General features: G+C 44.6%; 1 protein-coding gene across 3 annotated transcripts in view; it reads left to right on the forward strand.

Moving 5' to 3' along the window:
- The window catches only part of UBE2H (ubiquitin conjugating enzyme E2 H), a 96,052-nt gene that overhangs the window by 64,572 nt on the left and 10,005 nt on the right, over positions 1 to 21,475 (forward strand). For all 3 annotated transcript variants that reach the window (XM_021709274.1, XM_008051357.1, XM_021709275.1), the window contains 2 exons: positions 9,214 to 9,253; positions 10,612 to 10,664. In XM_021709274.1, the coding sequence (XP_021564949.1) occupies positions 9,214 to 9,253; positions 10,612 to 10,664 (93 nt within the window). The remainder of the gene's footprint in view (positions 1 to 9,213; positions 9,254 to 10,611; positions 10,665 to 21,475) is intronic.

Genomic DNA, 21,475 nt, shown 5'->3' on the forward strand with positions numbered 1-21,475 from the left:
GCCGGGAGCGGCCACTGCACTCCAGTCTGGGCGACAAGAGTGAGACTCCAACTCAAAAAATAAATAAATAAATAATAATAATAATAAATATTACAGAGTTGTGTGTGGCATCATATTTCCACTGTGGTAGGGCTATGGGAAGAGTAGTATCTTAAAGTCAGAATACCCTCTGATGTTCTTGACACTCTGAAAGGATGAAGGAATGGACATACAGGGCAGATATGTTCAGTTTGGGGATGAGGAAAGTGAGCTGAAATTGCTTACTCATTAAGCTTATTAAGCTAATGCTAACATTATTGAATGCTTATGTGTGCCAGTTACTGTTCCAATGCTTTACATATATTAACTCAGTTAATCTTCATGACAGTCCAGTGACGTGCCAATACCATTATTTTATCTAGCTTTAGGAACTAGGGAACAGAAAGGCAAAGAGATTTAAGTAACTTGCCCCAAAGGTTCACATCGTCGTGTTGAGGCACAGGTGATTCTCAGAGTGTTTCATCTTCTCACAGATTTGATCCCTAGTATCCTCAAATGAAGGAAATAAAGGGAGAAAATAAGATGAAGTACTGCCTCATTTTTTTCATATTGACCCCAGTGTCAGAAGTTACCCAGGAGTGTGTGCCGCTTTGTGCCCTCCTGGGCCTGGACACAGAGGCCAAACTGAAAAGCCAGTTTCCAGCATGACTTGGCACGGTGTTCTATGTTCTCTGGAGCCTGGTCTTCTGTTTTTGGTATTGTTGTCGTATCATAGTTGTACGTATTTTGGGGGTACATGTGACATGTAACCTTTCAGCATATGTATGTACAATGTGAGACAATCAAATCAGGGTAATTGGGGTCTCTGTCACCTCAAACATTACGCTTTCCTTTTGGAGCCTCATCTTTTAAGCACAACTTCCAGGAGTGGTAGAGACTTGAAATTGGGTCTTGTGATTTCAGGTCCAATGTGTACTGTGCTGAACTGCCTCTGACCATGAAGATAAGTAGTCTGATTCCAACAGTGTCGTTATATGAATGACCAGATTAAAGAGTAAACTCTGGAGGCAGGAAAGAAGTTATAGTGTCCCAAAAGTGAAACTACAGGAACGTATGCCAAAGGTTTTGGTAATCCGCTAGGGTTGGTAGGAGGGTTATGAGGATAACACCTCACCTTCTCTTAGTTATAAATGAACTTATCCATCAAGCCCATTCCTCAGACTCCTCATTATCCGAGAGGAAGGTAAGAAACAGAAATGAGGACCCTGTGTTGAGTTTAGATCCCCTGAACACACACAGGATCAGCTCAGAAGTTCCCCTGACACAGGCCTTGGGAGTGAACTCCTTGCTTGCTTTCTACCCAAGAAGAGACCAGCCCAGACCCATCTTTCCTGAATAGGAAAGGCTCAGCTCTCTGAGAGACTTTTGCCCAGATACAGGCTGCCTAGGGTAGGGCCTGACTGACCGAGGCAAGATGGAAATCTGTCAGATTGTGCAGAGCACACGGCTGGCCAACGGCTGTCTCGGTGGGCCTGGCAGCTCCCCACTCCTTACTCAGGTGGAACACCTCAGCTCTGGTCCCCTGCATGCTAGGAGCAGAAGTCTAAGTTATTGCCCTTAAAAAGGTACAGTCTGAGATATTGCAAGGGAAGATGAGATTAATCCTCTAATAAGTATATTTTAAACAATTATACCTACTCAAAAAATGGCATTAATAAGTTTGGTTGTAAATAGTTGTCTACTTTCTGCGGGCATTTGTTCTGAAGAGGGACTCAGAATGACATAACGCATTCACTTGTGTTTTCTCACAGGAATTCAGAAGCTTGTGGTTAGTTGCGTCAGCCACGGCTGTCCTGGCCGCCTCGGCCCAAGCTCATTTTATCCCTGGGACGTAGCTACTGTTTTTGGCCTTTGACACCTTTCACCCATTTTCCTGAGGGTGGACTTACTTGTGTCATGAGTCACTTGTCTCACCTCTCAGTTTGTCAAGATAATTTCGAATGATGTTTCTGCACAGGTGATTCTCAGAGTGTTTCATCTTCTCACAGATTTGATCCCTAGTATCCTCAAATGAAGGAAATAAAGGGAGAAAATAAGATGAAGTACTGCCTCATTTTTTTCGTATTGACCCCAGTGTCAGAAGTTACCCAGGAGTGTGTGCCGCTTTGTGCCCTCCTGGGCCTGGACACAGAAAGAAGCCAAACTGAAAAGCCAGTTTCCAGCATGACTTGGCACAGTGTTCTATGTTCTCTCTTAGCCCATGGGTCAAGAGCTTTGTTGTTCTAGAGCAGTTGGTACTGGAGCGGAACGAGCAGGGTAAGGCATATCTTTCTCCTGGACTAATCTGTGCTGATTTGTTAAGGTACGCAGTTTAGAGCCACTAAGCGTGGTTTGACTTCCTCCTCCAGAATTATAAATCACCTAACTCCCTTCTGCTAAAAAATAAGGACAGGAGGGGAGCTTTTTGGCGGGACAGTTACTTCTATTGTCTCCCCTCTCCCCCCTTAACAAGAGCTCGAACTATTCCAGAGAGTAATTGAACAAAAGATTAAACAGGAGTTCTGAATTGTGTCTGGCCAAGTCACTGAAATAAGATCAGAAATGTCTGGGAATGAGTAAAATCTTAAAATTGAGTAGATTAAGAGTGACCTGCTGCTTCCACTCACCACGTTCCCATAAAAGTAGTTTTCAAAATGTGTTCTCTTAAAATATCTTCCAAACAGCTCCTGGTCTGATGGAAACAAGCGTTGGGAAATTCTCTTGCTGTAGACATGGTCCTCAGCACAGTGACACGATGCCAGAAGGGAGGAGTGCGTGCGGGCCACTGCTCGGCCTGAGAACATTCCTGCTCTGAACTCCTGGCTGCTCTCCTCCATCCCCTCCCCTCTCTGTCCAGAAGTTCCCTGTTGGTGCTGTCTTCCAGAATGTACACTGCCCATGGCCTGCGTGAGAGCAGATGTGAAGGAGATAGACCCCTTCCCATGTATTTGCTTTGGGTATTTTTCTAACAATTGAAAAAGCCTCATGTAGAAAGAGATCATTTTGGCCTAGAAAGTGTTTTTTGGTAGTTGATCTGGCTGTGTGTGCTCCTCAAGGCAGGGTGACAAGCTCTGTTTCTGCCTCCTTTGGAATAGTCAGAAGTATGACTCTTCACGGTGTTTTGGAGTGCTGGTGGTTTTGAATTGTATTCCCCAGAGTTGTACTCACCTAAAAGTGCTGTCTTATGAAATTAGTTTTCTTTTTCTTTTCTTTCTTTCTTTCTTTTTTTTTTTTGAGTTGGAGTCTCACTCCTTCGCCCAGGTTGGAGCACAGTGGTGCACACACTCATGGCCACCCCAGCGTCGACCTTCTGGGCTCCAGCAATCCTTCCACCTCAGCCTTCCGAGTAGCTGGAACTACAGACACGCGCTACCATACCCGGCTTTTTTTTTTTTTTTTTTGGTAGAAACAAGTTCTCACCAAGTTGCCCTGGCTGGTCTTGAACCCACGGGCTCAGGCAGTCTACTCACCTCGGCCTCCCAAAGTGCTGGGATTACAGGCTGCCCCACTGAGCCTGGCCAAAATTAGTTTTCTTTAAGGACTTCACTGTTAGATTTTTCTCCTCAAGTCCTCTGTTCTTGGAGCTCTGGCCGTTGTTGAATGCTAAACATCTAGAGCTGACAGAGCCCTTAGAAACAGAGCAGGAGTGGAGACTGTGAAGATGACAGAGCCCAACTGTTTCTCTTTGTAGGTAAAGGACACAGAAGTCAGGCGACTTTACCCAAGGCTGGAGGCTGAGTCAGTGCTGGAACGTGTGTTCTGTTCAGTGCTTTGCTCTTTGTGGTCTGGTTCTGTCCTCTGTCCTTGAACTCAGGGGGTATTCTGTTCACAGTAGGACACTGGAGACCGGGCGCCAACCCATTTATTACTAAAGTGTGTGTTCACTGAGTCCGTTTTGGTCCTCTCTTTTATGACCTGGATTCAACCAAGCCAAATTGAGATTTAATTGAAAACATATAGAAACTATATTAACTCCAGATGTCCTTCCCAACCATGCACAGTGAGGGAGGGACCTTAATCTTCCAGAGACCATTTTGATAAACATGAAACTCTCCATAGCGATTTTCTTAACTTAAACCTTTCAAGTGCTCTGTGTTATCAAATCGCTAAGGCTTAATGCCACTCAGGCGTCCCATTCCATTTGCCATTCCCCAGTACTGTGCTGAGCTGACTGGACCGCCCCTTGGCTGGCCTTTTTTAGGAGTCTAGCCATTTGTTTGAAAACAACAAGGCACCTTCCCATCTCCCTCAGATGAAAGCCGGCATCCTTAAGGGATCCTGAATGCCTATCACCTGTCAGAGCTGCTTCTAGTCTGCCCCTGCTCACGTCCCTTCAGTTTCACTTGTGTCTTTGCTGTTCACCAGACACACCATGCAGACTCCTAGTGTGCCTTGCACGTGGGCTGTGCATCTGCGGAGACACACTCCCTCTGCTGTCACCTCCTTGCCAGTGAGCTGCTGCCTCCGAAGGCCCTCTCTGACCATCTTATTAAAGTCCCAACCCCCACGCCTGCCTACTTGCTTGCTTTCTGTCATTCTGGTCTGAAAATTTTTGGAAAGCGTGTATGTGTGTGTGTTTTGTTTTTTTTTGTTTCTGGTGGTTGTTTTAGGGACGGGCTCACTCTGCCACTCAGGTGGAATGCAGTGGTGTCATCATGGCTCACTGCAGCCTCGGACTTCACGGTTTAAGCGATCTTTCCAGCTCAGCCTCCTGAGTTGCTAGGGCTACAGGCGCATGCCACAGCACCCAGCTGTTTTTTTCATTTTTTGTAGAGATGAGGTCTCACCATGTTGCCCAGGCTGGTCTTGAACCCCTGGGTTCAAGCAGTCCTCCTGCCTTGACCTCCCAAAGTCCTAGGCTAACAGACGTGAACCCCGCACCAACCTTCCTTTGCTTTTTGGAGCATTCTCCAGGCAGTTCTCACCGTCGCTGGCATTAGGAGCTTTTGCTGTCGACACTGCTTTCCCTAGGTTTTGAAGTTCTAGCAGAGACAGGACTTGAGTATCAAGAACACATTTTGAATTCTTCATCATAGCTTCCAGCAAAACATTTTCCACATGGTAGAACTGTTCTGTCTAATTAAACCACACAGTGGCTCGACACTGTTTCTCACTTCTTGGAAAGGTTCCTAGCAGTTGTGACTGCAATGTAGCCCTGCTTGTGACTGAGCACAAGGGCCACACACCTAAAAACCTGAGATCTTCTGACCCTGGTTTTTTTTGGGGGGTGGGAGCAGGGGGAAAGAATTTGTATTTCATTAGCAAAAAATATGTTTAAGATATGAGATTTTAAATAAAATAGTTGGTTTTACTGACCTTTTTTTGGGGGAGTCAGGGTCTTTCTCTCACCCGGCTGGAGTGCAGTGGCGCCATCATGACTCACCACATCCTTGAACTCCTAGCCTCAGGCGATCCTTCTTCCTCAGTCTCCTGAGTAGCTGAGGCTACAGGCATGTGCTCTCCTAAATTTCTACAATGTGTAATTTTAATAGTTGGAAAAAAATATTTCAAATAAAAAGTTAGAAATCCTATCACATTCTAAAGTAGACTTAATTACATATGGGTTAATTAGCGTTGGGTTCTTTTAAGGAAAAGAGTCAGTAAGGCCGGGAATGATGGCTCAAGCCTATAATCCCAGCATTTGGTAGTCCAGGAGGATCGCTTGAGGCCAGGAGTGGTGACACCCAGCTAATTTTTTGATTTTTTTTGTAGAGGCAGGATCCCACTATGTTGCCTAGGCTGATCTCAAACTCCTGGCCTCAAGCGATCCTCCCTCCTTGGCCTACCAAAGTGCTGGGATCATAGGCTTGTGCCACCATTCCTGGCCTTACAGACTTTTCCTTAAAAGAATCCAACATTAACCTGTATGTAATTAAGTCTACTTTAGAATGTTTGGTATGATTTGTAACTTTATTTGAAAGATTTTTTTCCAACTATTAAAATTACACATTGCAGAAATTTAGGAGAGTTAAAGAGTACAAATAGAAATAACGAGAGAGTCTCTAAAAGATAACGCCAGTGACACCTGTTTGTTCCCTTCCAGCATTTTTCTATTGTCGTGATCCTAGTTCTTGCTCTAGGGGAGAGGGAAGGGTGGTGATTGGATTTGAAAAGTGTTCCCACCCAGAATTCCTCACTGACCAGGCTAGGTGGCTCAGCCTGTAATCCCAGCACTTTGGGAGGCCAAGGTGAGTGGATTGCCTGAGCCCACGGCTTCAAGACCAGCCCCAGCAACTTGGTGTGAGACCTTGTCTCTACAATAAATCAAAAATTAGCTGGGCGTGGTAGCTCGTACCTGTGGTTCCGGCTACCTGGAAGGCTGAGGCAGAAGGATTGCCGGAGCCCAGCAGGTCAATGCTGTGGTGGCCATGAGTGTGCCATTGCACTCCAGCCTGGGCAACAGAGTAAGACTCTGACTCAAAAAGAAAAAAAGAGCCGGGCTCGGTGGCTCAGCCTGTAATCCCGCGCCTTTGGGAGGCTGAGTTGAGTGGATTGCCTGAGCCCGCGGGTTTGAGACCCGCCTGGGCAGCCAGACCTCATCTTTACAATAAATCAAAAAATCAGCTGGGCGTGGTAGCACGCGCCTGTAATTCCGGCTACTTGGAAGGCTGAGGCGGAAGGATCACCAGAGCCCAGCAGGTCGAGGCTGCGGTGGCCGGGAGCGGCCACTGCACTCCAGTCTGGGCGACAGAGTGAGACTCCAACTCAAAAAAAAAGAAAAAAAGAATTCAGCACTGTTAACATTTGTATGTATCTGCTTCCAGTTTCTTATCTGTGTGCACACAAGAAGCAGAGCAGGCCCAGCACAGTGGCTCACCTGTAATTCCAGGACTTGGGAAATTGAGGTGGGAGGCCAGGATTCAAGACTAGCCTGGGCAATGTATGTAGCAAGATTCTGTCTTCACAAAAATCAAAAAATTTATCCAGATGTGGTGGCGCATGCCTGTAGTCTCAGCTGCTTGGGAGGCTGAGGCAGAGGATTGCTTGAGTCCAGCAGTTCAAGTTGCAGTGGTAGCTATAAGCATGCCACTGCACTACAGCCTTGCCACAGAGCCTATCTTAAAAAAGAAACAAACAAAATAATATACAAGTATTCTCTTTTTAAAATGAAGATAGATCATTTTTTAGTTCATAGGCATGATGATTGGGTATTCACATTCTTGTGTGAGATGTGCCTCCCTTAAACCTTGTTGTGACATTGGCATGTGACCTGACATGAAAAAAAAATTTCAAAACTAAAATGATCTAAAGTGGTTAAAGTCATTTGTTACCGCTCTTTCCCATTCTGTGTCCTGTTCCTACCGATACAGTAACAGAAATAACTGCTTTTGCAAGTTTGGAATGTGTTGGTCTAGTCTGGATTTCCTATAATTGTTGCCATGGAGAATAGATAGTATTGCTTTGCTTTAGCTTATTTAAATACATCATGCTGTAACTATGTTATTCCCAGTTTTAGATCTACCCAAAGATAGATGTGTGTTGACCTAGGTCATGACCTTCGGCTGTATAGAACTCCTGTTGTGTGGGTGTCCCACGGTTTATCTAGTCCCATTGGTAGGATGAATTCAGTTCTTGGCTTTTGTAAACAGTGCTGCTATGAACATCCTCCTGGATCGTTTGGACATGTGTGTTAGTATTTTTCCAGGGTTGTGTAGGATTTTTTACCCTGCTTTTTCTCTTCTTAACGTTAAATCATGAATGCTTCCATCAGCTTATTACACTTTTGTCATAAACCACATACCTCTGAAATCTAGACTTGAAACGTCTTTAATTTCCTCAGTGAATAGCCAACACTGAACACAAGGCTTTTCTTTTTGCATCAGAGTAAACATCACATGGGTTTTCTCAATAATAATAGACAAAGTATTAAGCGATTTCAACACAAAACATTTAAAAACAAAAATTGGAAGCATTATTAGGACTTGGAGTGACTAGAGCAAGCAGAGGCTGAACTTCCTGGGGGTTTCTTGTCCCACATTTTCTAATTCAAGGAAAGCATCTTGGGATTTTGGAGACAGTTTCTGTAGCTCCTTACCTGAGGCTGCTCCTCCAACATGGGTCCCTGGTCTGTGCTGACCTTCTGGTCCTCCTATGTGTCCTCTCCAGTGTCACTCTGTGCACAGTGCAGTGATTTCCTTATGTCTCTCGCCCCGCTGCTACAGTGACCTCCTCTAGAGCAATCTGTTTTCTTGCTCATTTTTGTGCTGTAGGTTAGCCCAGTGCCCGCCATGTAGGTGACCAAGTATGTTCTGAATGAATGAGAGGGAGTACATGTGGGGAGGGAAGGGGGGCAGGGGGGCTGGGGGTGACAGTCATCTTAGGAAGCAGCTTCAGTGCACTGAAAGTGTGGAACGAATGAGGGCGTCCTAAAAGGAAGTGAGGTGACAAGGATGACAAAATGACAGCTCTGGCAGTGGATCGCTTCCTGAGAATATTCTTATTTGCATACGTACAAGCTGATTAAATCACTAGTGTTAAGTGAGAGAATAAATCAATTTCTCCTTCGAATTTAAGTAGCAATCCATTTGCTAAAGTGTGCACTTGTTTTTCTAGAAATAAATTTTAAAAAGTTAAATCCTCAACAGATATGATCATCTTGGAGATTTTTTAAACTCCTTGCTTCATTTCTCTGTTGCCCCAATTTCAATCAAAACTGGGTTTCCCTGAATGAGTAGACTCAGATTAAAGGAAGTCTCTTGGTCACTGCTCTTACAGCATACTCTGTGGTCTGGACGTGGTTCCTTCAGCAATTCACGGCGCAGCCAAGATGCCACACAGGAGCCTTGGAGGGAGAATTCAGGTGTAGGCCTCCAGGTTCAGAGCCTGGACAGAAAAACTCATGGGAAGCGTCACAGTGAAGTTTCTTAGCTTTTACGATGACAATAGTTGTATACCAACTGGTATTATAATTTTTCTCTTGGCAAGTACATTCAGAGCTCAGAAAATATCTGCGTTAATGGTCCATTTTGTGTAAGAAACTGCATTACTCCCAAAGGCTGCTAACAGAATTCTGGTGTATTTCAAGTCACGGAAGCTGGCAGGACAATGTAGTCTAACCCAAGAGCTAAGGTTGGAAGTGATGAGCTGTATTATTTCACCTTTTTCCAATACTGAAATTATTTCCAGTACTGAAATACTTGAAAACTAATTGTTCTCTGGATACTTTTTGCTGCTAATTAACATCTCTTTTTACAGGATTCATGAATAAAATTTTCCATCCCAACATTGATGAAGCGTAAGTAACTATTTTAACATGTTTAACGTTTAGCAGCAACTGCTCTTGGTTAGAGTTATTCTCTCTTTCCTTCGTTACGAGAAAAAACCCTGTTATCTTTTCTGATGTTTATCAGGCAAGGACTGTACGCATGGTCACAAGCTTAGAGTCCTAGGGTTGTGACATTTTAAGCCATATAATTCAGATCCTGCTATTGTACGACTTAGTTTTTCCATTGTCATGACTGGGTCCTTCATTTCTTGTTATCCAGCTAACAGCTGTGACAGTCCACGTCTCAGTTCTCTTTGTATAGACACACTTCAGAGATCTGTTCTGAGGATACAGATTTACTATTTTCAGCCCTAAAAGTATTTCTCAATTCTTGAGAGTAAGACAAATATTAATAACTGTAGTTTCATTTCAGTTAATGAATCATAATTCTCCCTTTCTCTCCCTTATTAGCGATACTTTAAATATGATTCCGGTGTATCCTGTGTTGTGCTTCCAGTGCTATTTAGAATACATGATTCGGGATGTAGGTTTTCGGTTTTTTGGTTTTTTGGGTTTTTTTTGTCACGATGCTCCATTTTGCTGTCTCTCACACATGTCTGTGTGGGGCTTTTCCGAGCCCTGTGTGAGTAGGTTGTATGTATGCGTACACATGCCCCTTTGTCCTTTAATGTTTCATTGCATCAGTCATCCTAACAGCAAGGGTGCTCTCTCACATAACCACACTAAGGGCTTTAGATTCAAGAGTTTAATATGAAGGCAGTGCTTTTAATTTAACCTGCTGCCATATTCCAGGAGAGAACTTTTCAGCCCTTTTTTCTTTTATTAGAGGATCCATCCAGGATCCATATCATGTTCGGTTGTCCTGTTTCTTCATATGACTTCAATCAGGAACAGTTCCTCAGCCTGGTTTCATTATTTATAAAATTCATATTTTAAAGACTGTGGACCAGTATTTTACACATTGCTCCTCAGTCTGAGTTTCCTGAGGTTTCCTTATCATTAAATTCAGGGCAGGCACATGCTTAGGCCAGAGAACCACCGAGTATGAGGTGTCCTCCTTAGGGTCCCACATCCGGAGGCATCAAGGTCTGTGTGCCCTTGTGTTCACAGTGCTAATTCTGATCTCCTGGTTCAGGTTCTGTCTGACTTCTCCATTGTCTACTTGCTATTTTCTCCTCAGTCTGTAAGGAGACACTTAAGACCTTGTAAATATTCCGCTCCTCATCATACTTTTCCCCAGCTGGGATTCTTTTTTTTTTTAAAGAATCTATTAAAAATGTTTCTATTAATAAATAAAATTAGTTGCCAAATACATGCAACTAACTTTCTGATTTTTAAAAAAATGCCATTCTTTCCATCTGTTTCAGGTCAGGAACTGTGTGTCTAGATGTAATTAATCAAACTTGGACAGCTCTCTATGGTGAGTTTGGCCATGGAATAATTTTTGGAGATGTTGAGACACTGCCTAAAAATGTTGCTGGGCTTTGCTTTTCTGGTTTAAAATGCTGTGTTGGGAATGGGAAGGGGCTTTGAGGGACTGGACGGGGAAGTTTTGATCAGTGAAAAAAGCATTTTCTCTTAAATACAAACTTCAGTTTAAAAAACTTTCATGAGATTCTGAACTTGAGGTTTTGTGATTTACGTGTGCAGACACACAAATACATACAAGCATTTTAGGTGTGTGATTCAGACCACGTTGTGTATTCATAGTTACACGTAGCACCTTTTAGTTTTGGAAAGACACTTTGGAGTGGCCCCCTGAAATGGGAGATGGATGATACATTCAGAGGTTTGGGGGACCATCTGTTTCCTAGGCCAAAACCTCCTTATGAAGCAAAGAGTCATTCAGCCTTCCCTTCTGGGTCACAGTTGTTACCGCATCTCTTCCAGTGAATCTACAAATGAATCACCCAACCTTGCAAAATACTCTGCTGCATATCACAGACAGGTGCCAGGAGGACTAGGCCTTCCCTCCTTCAGTTGGACCTGGTTGGGAGCTGAAAGTGTTTTAAAATACAGCCATCTCTCAGTATCTTCGGGGGATTCGTCCTGAACCCCCTGTGGTTACCTGAATCCACACATTCTCAAGGTCCACGAGCTGCTGATATGGAGGGCTGACTGTGTTTATTGAGAAACCACATGCAAGCGGACCCGAGCAGTTCCAGCTCGTGTTGTCCAAGGATCAGCTGTGTAGTCAAACTTAATTAGGGATGTAACTAATAAATGTGCTTATTCCCCTCATGTCTAGACCCTCAGGCTTCATAAACCCACCCAGCCCTGGGACCTGCACCCTGCGAGGCTGCCACTGCCTCCAGCTGGAAGTAATCTCTGAAACCCTTCGATTTTATAGCTCCTTTTGGGCCCACTCTTACTTTCTATCTTAGATTTGCTGTTTATACCTATGTATTGTACTACTAGATTATTTCCTACCTAAGCACTGCCTCGTGCACATCCAAGTTGTCTGTAAGTCCCAAGACTCCATACAGCGTCTTTTGCCAGTGTGAGTTGAAAGAGTACCTGGTATGAGGCACAGTTGTCAAGAGGCACGAGAAGAGGAAAGGCCACTGGGGCTGGGTGTGCCTGAGATGGCTTCCCTTGCCAAAGAGCTGTGATAGTAGTCTCAAATTGGTAGGAGATCTTCGTCTAGCCACAGTCAGCAGGTCGCCTTCACCAGATGCCCTGTCCCAGGTTGGTCATCGAGAGTCCTGGGGCAGGCTGACCACCAGCAGCACAGCCATCCTTTCTCCCCTCCCAGTTCTCCCATTTAAAGATCACTTTCTCCACCTGGGATGCTCTCCCCTGATCTTTGTGTGACTGACACCTTCCTTTCTCACCTCAAATATCACTTCCTCAGAGAAGCCTCCTTCCGAGCCATCCCTTTTAAACTCACACCCCTCCACAGGACAGCATCCTGGTGTTTTCATTGTCAAATTATTTTTCGATATGTAAAGGTGGGGTCTCGCTCTGCCCCCCAGGATAGAGTACTCACCGCAGCCTTCAGCTCCTGGGTTCAGCCTTAGCCTGCTGAGTTGCTGGGACTAAAGGCACAAGCCACCATGCCTGACTAGAACCCTGTGTGAAGTCAACTTTGAAACACCCAGTATTTTTTAAATGATTTGTCTTGTCTCTCTGGCTTATGAGCTCCATGAGAACAGGGACTTGGTCTTGTTCCTCTCTCCCCGCCTAAAACAGTGGCTGGGGCACAAGCAGGGTCCAGCCATCGGCTAACTGAGTGAGTTACCCTGTCCAGCGCTGTGTGGCATGGGAGTTTCAGGAAGGTGATGGCTTACAAAGAGACGAAAGGCAACAAGAGAGGACACACACCCTGAGGCTGCTTAAATGGATTCCTTTTAAGATGGGGTTTTGGTAACGATGTCTCATGGCAGGCTGCCTGGAATATCTGATGTAATAATGTGTTTTCTGAAACTACATTCACATTTTAGAAATGTACATATCAAAATACTGCAGGCTGGTTCCAATTACAACGAAGTAAATTGGACTTGACTAAATCTTTTACCATAGAACAAAAAAGCTTTGTGGAAGAGGTTTGCTGATTCTCAAGCACCTCATGTCTCAGAACAGATTTTTTTTTTTTTTTTAAATAACAGTGTTACTGAATTAAAATTCACAAGCATACAACTCACCGTTTAAAGAGTATCATTCAGCCGGGCGTGGTGGCTCACGTCTGTCATCCCAGCACTTTGGGAGGCAGAGGCAAGAGGATTGCCTGAGACCAGGGGTTCAAGATCAGCCTGGGCAACTTGGCAAGACCTCTTCTCTGCAATAAATTAAAAAATTAGCTAGGCGTGGTGGTACGTGCCTGTAGTTCCAGTTACTTGGAAGGCTGAGGTAGAAGGATCGCCTGAGTCAAAAAGTTTGAGGTTGTGGTGGCCGTGAGTGTGTCATTGCACTCCAGCCTGGGCGACAGAGTAAGACTCAAACTCAAAAAAAAAACCAAAAAAAAACAATGCTTGGGATTAGAGTTTTGGTTACAAAAACCAAAACAAAGAAAAAAAACCCTAAAGTGCGTCATTCTGTAGTTTTTAGTATATTCACAGTTTTATGTGACCATCACCAGAGTCAATTTTAGAACATTTTCATCATTTCACAAAGAACCCTGTCCCTCTTAGCTGTTCGCCCACCCCCACCAGCCTGGGCAACCATGAGTCTATTTTTTGTATCTATAGATATGGACATTTCTTAGAAATGTGATTGGGTCCTGTGTGGTCCTTTGTGACTCTGCATAATGTCTTCAAGGTTGATCCATGTTGTAGCATGTATCAGAATTTCCTTTTTTATGGCTGAGTAATATTTCATTGTATAGATATGCCACACTTGTTTATTATTTGTCAGGTGATAGATATTTCTACCTTTTGGCTGTTATGAAATTTATAAATATTTGTGCACAAGTTTTTATGTAGATGTATGTTTTCATTTCTCTTGGGCACGTACCTAGGAGTGGAACTGCTGGATGATAATGGTAACTCTGTGTGACCGTTTGAGGAATTGATAACTGTTTTCCAAAGTGGCCCACATGATTAAGGTTTTATCACATTTATTAAATGTTAGAGTATGTTCCTGTCTTAGTTTGTGCAGCATTTAATAAGCAATAACAGTTAACCCTCATTGGTCAGAGTGAACTGAATGCAGACTTCCACATCACATGTGTGTGCATTGTTGGAAATGTCCTGTGTACAAGTGTGTGGACATTCGACATCGCAGGTAAGTTGAGGAAAACAAAATACATTTCCAGTGAATAGTCAGTACACTGAGCGTGGGAGAACTGTTGTGACATTATGCTCAAAAAACAAACTATTTCTCAAGAAAATTTAACATATCTTTCATGAAAAGTTTTAGGAGCAAGTAAATGCAATTTATTTATAAATACGGGTAGAAATGTTAGTTCAGATGACCTTGAAGTGTTTTTTTAGGCTTAGCTGATCTTGAGATCTGAATGGAATTCTTATTATAAACTGCTGAAGCCTCTGGTATTGAAGGCCAGTTTATAACTGGTAAGTTCTGGATCACTCTGTTTCCTGCAGTGATTCCTGAGAGAATCTTAATTCAAGGGACCAAGAAATCGAATCTAATACTAAATGATAGGAGAAAGTTGGCGTGTTAACGTAAACACCCAGCTGAAAAGCAAAAGACTTTGCCTGGCTCCTAAACCTTATTTTGACACCTATCCCTGCTGTATGACTGAGGAGGAGCATGGAGTGGATTGTGACATTTCCTGCCATTCACCTTGCCCCAGGGCATGTAGTATGCCATGGGTATATGCATTTGTCACATAACACTTGTCAGTTGAAATTCTAGATTTACGTTGCTGTAACCTGTTGTTAAACAGCATTCATATTAGCAGTAAATGTAATCCTCTCTCCCCTCATCCCTCCCTCCCAATCCTGTTTTCTCTTTGCCGAGTGTATTTGCAGTTTGTTCATTCTGAGTTCAAAATCGGTATCATTGTCATTTAATCGCCCAGTAATTTTTAATTTGGTATGATTTAACCTTGCAAGAGAGAGCTCATTATAGTGGGGAGTCTGATTGATTTGATGCTTGTTATCAGCATGAAGTTATCGAGCATGAAGATATCTGTTGTTATTCCTGTGATATTAATCAGAAAGCAGCAGGCGACATGGTAGATTCTGGCTTCCTATGCGATCACCGCTTTTTTTGCATCCCTTCCTGCTCTTCCAGAGAGTAGGTAAAAATCATCAGCCAAGCATATCTGGATTTCTGTTTCAAAACAAATGTAATTTTGTTTTTGTTTTTATTTTTTTTTGAGTTGGAGTCTCACTCTGTCGCCCAGACTGGAGTGCAGTGGCCGCTCCTGGCCACCGCAGCCTCAACCTGCTGGGCTCTGGCGATCCTTCCACCTCAGCCTTCCGAGTAGCCGGAATTACAGGCATGCACTACCACGCCCAGCTGATTTTTTTTTTTTTTGGGGGGGGTTTATTGTAGAGATGAGGTCTCCCTGCCCAGGGGGGTCTCGAACCCACAGGCTCAGGCAATCCACTGACCTTAGCCTCCCAAAGGTGCGGAATTACAGGCTGAGCCACTGAGCCTGGCTAACAAATGTAATTTTAAGGACCAGTGGAAGGAGAGTCCGTGAGCCACAGGTAGTCTTATCAGCACCCTTCTGTTTTCCTTTTTTCTCCAGAGTTATCTGAGGAGTTAATAACAGACAAATGACATTAACTAACAAGAAGGAATACTTCCGGGCACTTTGAGGTTAGGCAAGAGAAACAAAGCCGCTTTTACCAAGCATTTAGGAAAAATATACAGTATAAATTTAAGAAATTTAATTTATTCTATGCCCCCTTTCAGTCAGATAACCTGTAAATCTTCCTAAATAATTCAGATTTTGACTAAAGGCAGTGTTATCTTAAAATAATGCTTTATGTTGCATGAGTATATTCTGTTTCTAAATATTTCAGTGTAATTACACAGGCAGATATTTGTATGTGTCTGCATGGATGGTTGATTGGCCAGCGGCTACTGTCGGGACAGCTTGGGAGCTCAGTATTGATCCATCCATGTTGGAATCACAAACTTCCTCCCACCTTTGAAACAGCTGGATGTCACTCACTTTGAGTCTTCTAGGTAGAGTGGTCCTCTCCAGTACTGCAGAGGTAATGCCACCTCCCGAACACAGAAGAAATCTGCTGAGGACTGGACTTGCTGCTTCAGCCATATCTGGCCAGCTCCATGACCAGCTTCCTTCCTCATCTGCTGGGAAGTCTTCAGATGCAGTATTGGTGTGCAGCTCAGGTGTATAGTTAGTCATACACAGAAAAATGGGGTCTTCTTGGATTGAACAACTCAGTAGAAATTCCTAAAAAATCTCACATTCACCAGTGGTCAGCAGTAGAACCATGGAGTGGTCCAGGCTTTGTGGTTCGTGGGGCATGAGCCAGCATATATGGCTCTGAGGGACAGTCACAGATGTGTTCTGCCTTCTTGGGGGCCATCATTTCATTCTTGATTGTTTTTTCTTGGCTTGCTTGTGATTACTGTGGATACTCGGTAAGGTCTTCCCCACGTATGGACACTTTACTTGTAATTGTGTGAAGTTACCTGTTGTTATTCTTTTCTGACATCAGTGACAACTAAATGATTGTCTAGTAATTAAAAACTTTAATTATGAGTTTTAGTATGGCAGCAAGAATCCAACTAGCTAATTATACATTAACTACCCTCATTTCTGGAAGGTTAATAACAAATCCTATTACCATGTTTCAGCTTGCAATCTCTTAAGGTAAGCAGGGTCACCCCAGGTTTGAATCAGGATGAATGACCTCTAAAAATGCCCAAGTAGGGTAAGAGGTATTTGAGATTGACAAGGCAACAAGGTCGGTGTTTTTGTTGGACAAGAGCGTACTTGCTTCATTTTGATCTGTGTCGGCTCATTTGTTTTCTTCTGCACCTCCCACAGTTTAAATGCACTGGGGAAAGGGGGCTGCAGTTAGGCAGTGGATGGGAAATGGCTTTTTAAGTGGGTTTGGAATGCTTTCAGGCAGCCCATCTTAAGATGCAACCACACATCTTTGGTTGGGGACCTGGCGCTTAGCAGGATGTGGCTGGTTTTCTTTCTGGCTTCAGTACCTTGTCCTTGGGTAGTACCCTTTCCATATAGCAGAAATATCTGTCTAGCTTGGAATACTGAAAAAGCAAAACGCTACCAGTAAGTGAGAGTAAGTGCATCTGTCTTGTATATTGCAAACATTTCTCGCATGTGTGAGTACTAATTCTTAACTCTCACTGATCGCTCTACCTGTGGTTTTTGTTTGGTTTAGGTGTGGGGAGAGGGGTGTTTGGGTGTTTGGCTTCTGGCTGCATGCCGCGCTTCGCTAAGGCCTTACTCTGTCTTTGAAAGATCCCCATGGACCAGTTGGAGAAGCTAACTCTGCTGAGCTCAGGCCTGTGTGTTTCACCCTTGGCACAGCCTCAGTTAAGGAACTGCACGTGTTCTTGGATGACTGTTAGCATGTGGTGGTGGCGTGCACCACTGCCCCACTTGCAGCATGCTGGCATCCGTGAAAAGTGCCATGTGGTAGCCTTGCAGGCACCGCAGAAGTCTGTGATGGACTCTTGGGCTCCAGCCCTCAGCACGCTCTGCAGCCCTCAGCACGCTGGGAGATGGACTTTCCATCACTGAGTCTTATCACATTAGTTATTTCAGAGACAGCTACTTTAATCTCAGAACCATCTCTTCTTGAAGTCAGCCCACTGGGGAGTGTTCCCTGACATTCCCCAGGGGCTGATGTCCTGCGGGGCCCTCTGCTCACTTAGGGCTTCCTGTGCCCAATAGCTGTGTGATGACGGGCAGCGGAGAGTCCCTAATTGATGGAGTGTGTGGAGTTTGACTGCTTTTCCTTCCTTCTAAAAGGTCCGTTTTTTAGTGTTGACAGGCTGCAAGCAGGAAAAAATGAAAGTAAAACATTCAAATCCATTCTTTTTTTTGGAGTCAAGAGTCTCACTCCATTGTCCAGGCTGGAGTGCAGTGGCACACTCACGGCCACCCCAGTGTCCACCTGCTGGGCTCAGGCAACCTTCCGCCTCAGCTTTCCAAGTAGCTGGAACTACAGGCACGTGTGCCACCAATGCCTGGCTAATTTTTTGATTCATTGTGGAGATGAGGTCTCACCAAGTTGCCCAGACTGTTCTCGAACCCGTGGGCTCAGGCAAACCCCTCATCTTGGCCTCCTACAGTGCTGAGATTGCAGGCATGAGCCACCACACCCAGCTCAAATCCATTCTTAATAGTGCAGCTTTGCAGGAGCTGGTAAAAGGGTGGAAGATAATTAACCCCAGATTACTAAGTAACCAAAAGAAATATGGAAATCTTCATTTGTTTGTCCTGTTTCAATCTTGCCCCCCCAAATTTGGCTACCTGGTTTTTATACTTAAAGTAGATATCTGCCTTCCCATCCCACCCCGCGATAAATTTGTTGAATGAATGAGATGAAATGTTATGCTTGGCTTTATTCTGGACATGTCTTATATGCTCATGGCTTGCTTGGCCATTTGTTGTGACCTCAGTGCAGTTCCTTATAAGATGAGCAGAAGTCAGCAACGAACTTTTGAAAGACCAGCTGCTTTTCTGTGTAGTCAAGGATCTGAGTAGCATGGTTGACGTTCCCAGGGGTTGCAGCTACTGTGACCAAGCTCACAGGACAGGGAATCCGTGCAAGTCATAGAGGGCATCATTGGTTCGGGACCACGAGAACAGACTTCTTGGGATTTCTGTCTGCCCCGTGACCTCTCCAATTGTGAGAGAACTTCTGTTTTCTTCCTCTCCTTTCAGCCTGCTCTTTACTGAACAACAGAACAGATCAATACCTGAGAGAGTATTGACTATCCCCGTCATTTTCAGCTCAGGAAGACAGCAATCCGCCCCCAGAGGGGAGAAGGATGGGGACGTATGTGTATGGACAGCGCACAGAGTTCTGACGGCGAGCTGGAGGAACCTACTCTTTGTGGGAAGCGGCCTGAGGGATTATTTTAAAGAAGCTTTCTCTGATTACAAGAGCAAGAGTTTGAAGTCTCGAAGGCCATTCAGGAGATGGCTGGCCTGATTGGGGCTGGAATGATACACTGGGCTTGACACAGTGATAGGCCAGCAGAAGTAGAAGAGGAGCCAGAGGCACGGCACTGAGTACGTGGGAGAAGGGAAGAGAAAGCTCAGCCAAACTTCTTCCAGAGGTTTAGAGCCGAGGGCTTGGGAGTCAACCTACTCCACTGGGAGAAGGGAATGGAAAGTTTTCAGGAAAGTAGTCGTAGGCACGTCAAGTTTGGTAAGACTGGAAATATGAAGGACCAGTTATAAAGATTTGACATTTGTCAGCAAAGACTCTGGCCTCGCTCTGTCACCCAGCCTGGAGTGAGGGACATGGGCATCGCTCACTGCAACCTCAGGCTGCTATGCTCAGGCGATCCTCCCACCTCAGCCTCCCAAGTAACTGGGACTACAGGCACGCACCACAGCACCTGGCTAATTTTTTTCATTTTTTTTTAGAGATGAGGTCTTGCTATGTTGCCCGGTTGATCTCAAACTCCAAGCCTCAAGCGATCCTCCTGAGTAGCTGGGGGAACAGGCACTCACCACCACACCTGGCAGACTCAATTCCTTAAAATTGTAAGATGACAGTCTTCCCAGAGCGAATTCTTAAAACCCAGGTAACTCAGAGTGCACACTGCCGTGCAAAGTGCTGATATCTTTCCAAATAAGTTTTTGTTGTTGTTGTTACTTGCTCATTTTCAAAAAAAGGTCTGAGATGACTGCCTGCTTGCTAGTCGTGTCTCCTGGCAGGGCAGATCACGTCAGGCTCTGGGCGTCCACAGGATTTGAAGAAAGCAGCATACAATGACAAAATTGTCTATTTTACTGTTCAAAGGAAATAGAAGAAAAATAAATAACTTGTGGTCACCAGTTCATAAACAGCCGAGAATAAAACATGAAGTGTGTGAGCCACGCCTGCTTTGCGCCATGGGCCACACACTGTGTCACCTGGAGGGTGGCTGAACTCTAAGAACGGGGGCATTTTTTCAGTGCAACTCTTTCCTGAAGTCCCCAATCTTGTCCTGTTCATGTTATTGTCTTAGTTCAGTTCTCTGGTACAGTTCGAAGTATTTCTTACAGGTGCTTGTAGTGATGTGTGCTGTGGGAGCTTGGGACTCCTTTAAAGATTAAGGCGGGCAGAAATGGAGCCAGCTGACTTGCAACCTCAAGGTTAGGTGACCGGTGTCTGGCTCTCCTTTGTGGAAAGCTGAAGGCTAATGTCTGGAATAAAGATCTTTGCACTGATAGTTTTTATTATTTTTAATAATGCTAGAGGAAAATGTTAATTGGGATGCATTTTTATAAGAGGAACATTTTTGTGTTGTTCCTGGTTTAGCATTTGGATTTTTTCTGCCCCTGCATGTTTTGGAGATGCCCCTTTCCGGGGACTCTCCATGGCAGCCTCCCTGTCGGGGATGGCCACGGCCGCCACACCTGGCTGCCTCAAGCTGTCATCTTCACGCATCCGAACTGCGTGCGTTTTCTTTTCTGCACTTCTGTTTACTGACGACTCAGCACCTCGGTAAAATGGATCCAACGCGCGTTAACATAGGATGGCAGTGGGCCCAGAAGGAAGACCTAATCATTAATGGTTCTTTTATCTGTTTGGAGCAAACTCATAGGCAAAACCACTTACTGGTGGCTTGAGGAAACTGAAAAGCAGTGGGAAAGAGAGGGGATCTCTTCCCGGGAGATACGAGGGTCCTCGATGCGGAATATTGTCTGCAGTGTTTCTCTCTAGCCCAGAAGCACTCCTAGGCGTGAGGATGCCTTGTGTGTGTTGCTGAAGGTGTTTGCTGCTGCCTGTGGCACTGCATTCAGGAGCCATCCCTGTGAGTGGCGCCTGTGACAACAGTGTGGCAGGAGTCACCCAGCTCACCGTGCTGGGGGCAGCACTGCCTCTGTGAAATAGCCTCAGAAGCACCTGCAGTCTCTGCTTGGGAGCTAGGGAAATGCTGGGGAGGGGATGCTCATCTCTGAGGATGACTTTGGCTGGTGGTGATATTGATGCAGAAACACAGCTGGTGCCATCGTGAGAGTTGAGACCTGTTTGTTTTATTCATAGACGGGGCAGCATAGTGAGTAAGCCCAAGTTTGAAATCCAGCCTCTTGGGCAAGCTGCTTAACCTCCGTGTGCCTCAGTTTCCTTATTTGCAAAATGGAGACAGTAATGATACCTACTTCAGTGGCCGTGGTGAAATTAAGAATGTATGTGCAAGGTGCTTAGGAGAGCTGACTTGTAGCAAGTGCTTTGTGAGTGTTGACCTGCCGCCATTACTGTTACTGTTATTCCTGTTAGTGAACTGTTATTAACTCTTCCCTGCTCTGAGCTCACATTCAGTTTGTAAAACTCTTCCTAGTTTGCTTGCCTTTTGGCTCTTTCTCCCACTGCCTCAACTATCACCTATCCCAAGAGTGAGGAGAGGGAAAGAAAAACATTTTCAGACTTATGTTTTCTTAGATATTTCAAATGTATACAAAAATAGAAAGGACTTATCTATAGGAAAGTGTTAAATTTTTATTTTTTATTTTTATTTTTTGAGTTGGAGTCTCACTCTGTCACCCAGACTGGAGTGCAGTAGCCACTCCCAACCACTGCAGCCTCGACCTGCTGGGCTCCAGCGATCCTTCCGCCTCAGCCTTCCAAGTAGCTGGAACTACAGGCACGC

This window comes from Carlito syrichta, unplaced genomic scaffold (assembly GCF_000164805.1).
Source record: "Carlito syrichta isolate Samal-C Ts95f unplaced genomic scaffold, Tarsius_syrichta-2.0.1 Scaffold170032, whole genome shotgun sequence".
Lineage (NCBI taxonomy): Eukaryota > Metazoa > Chordata > Mammalia > Primates > Tarsiidae > Carlito > Carlito syrichta.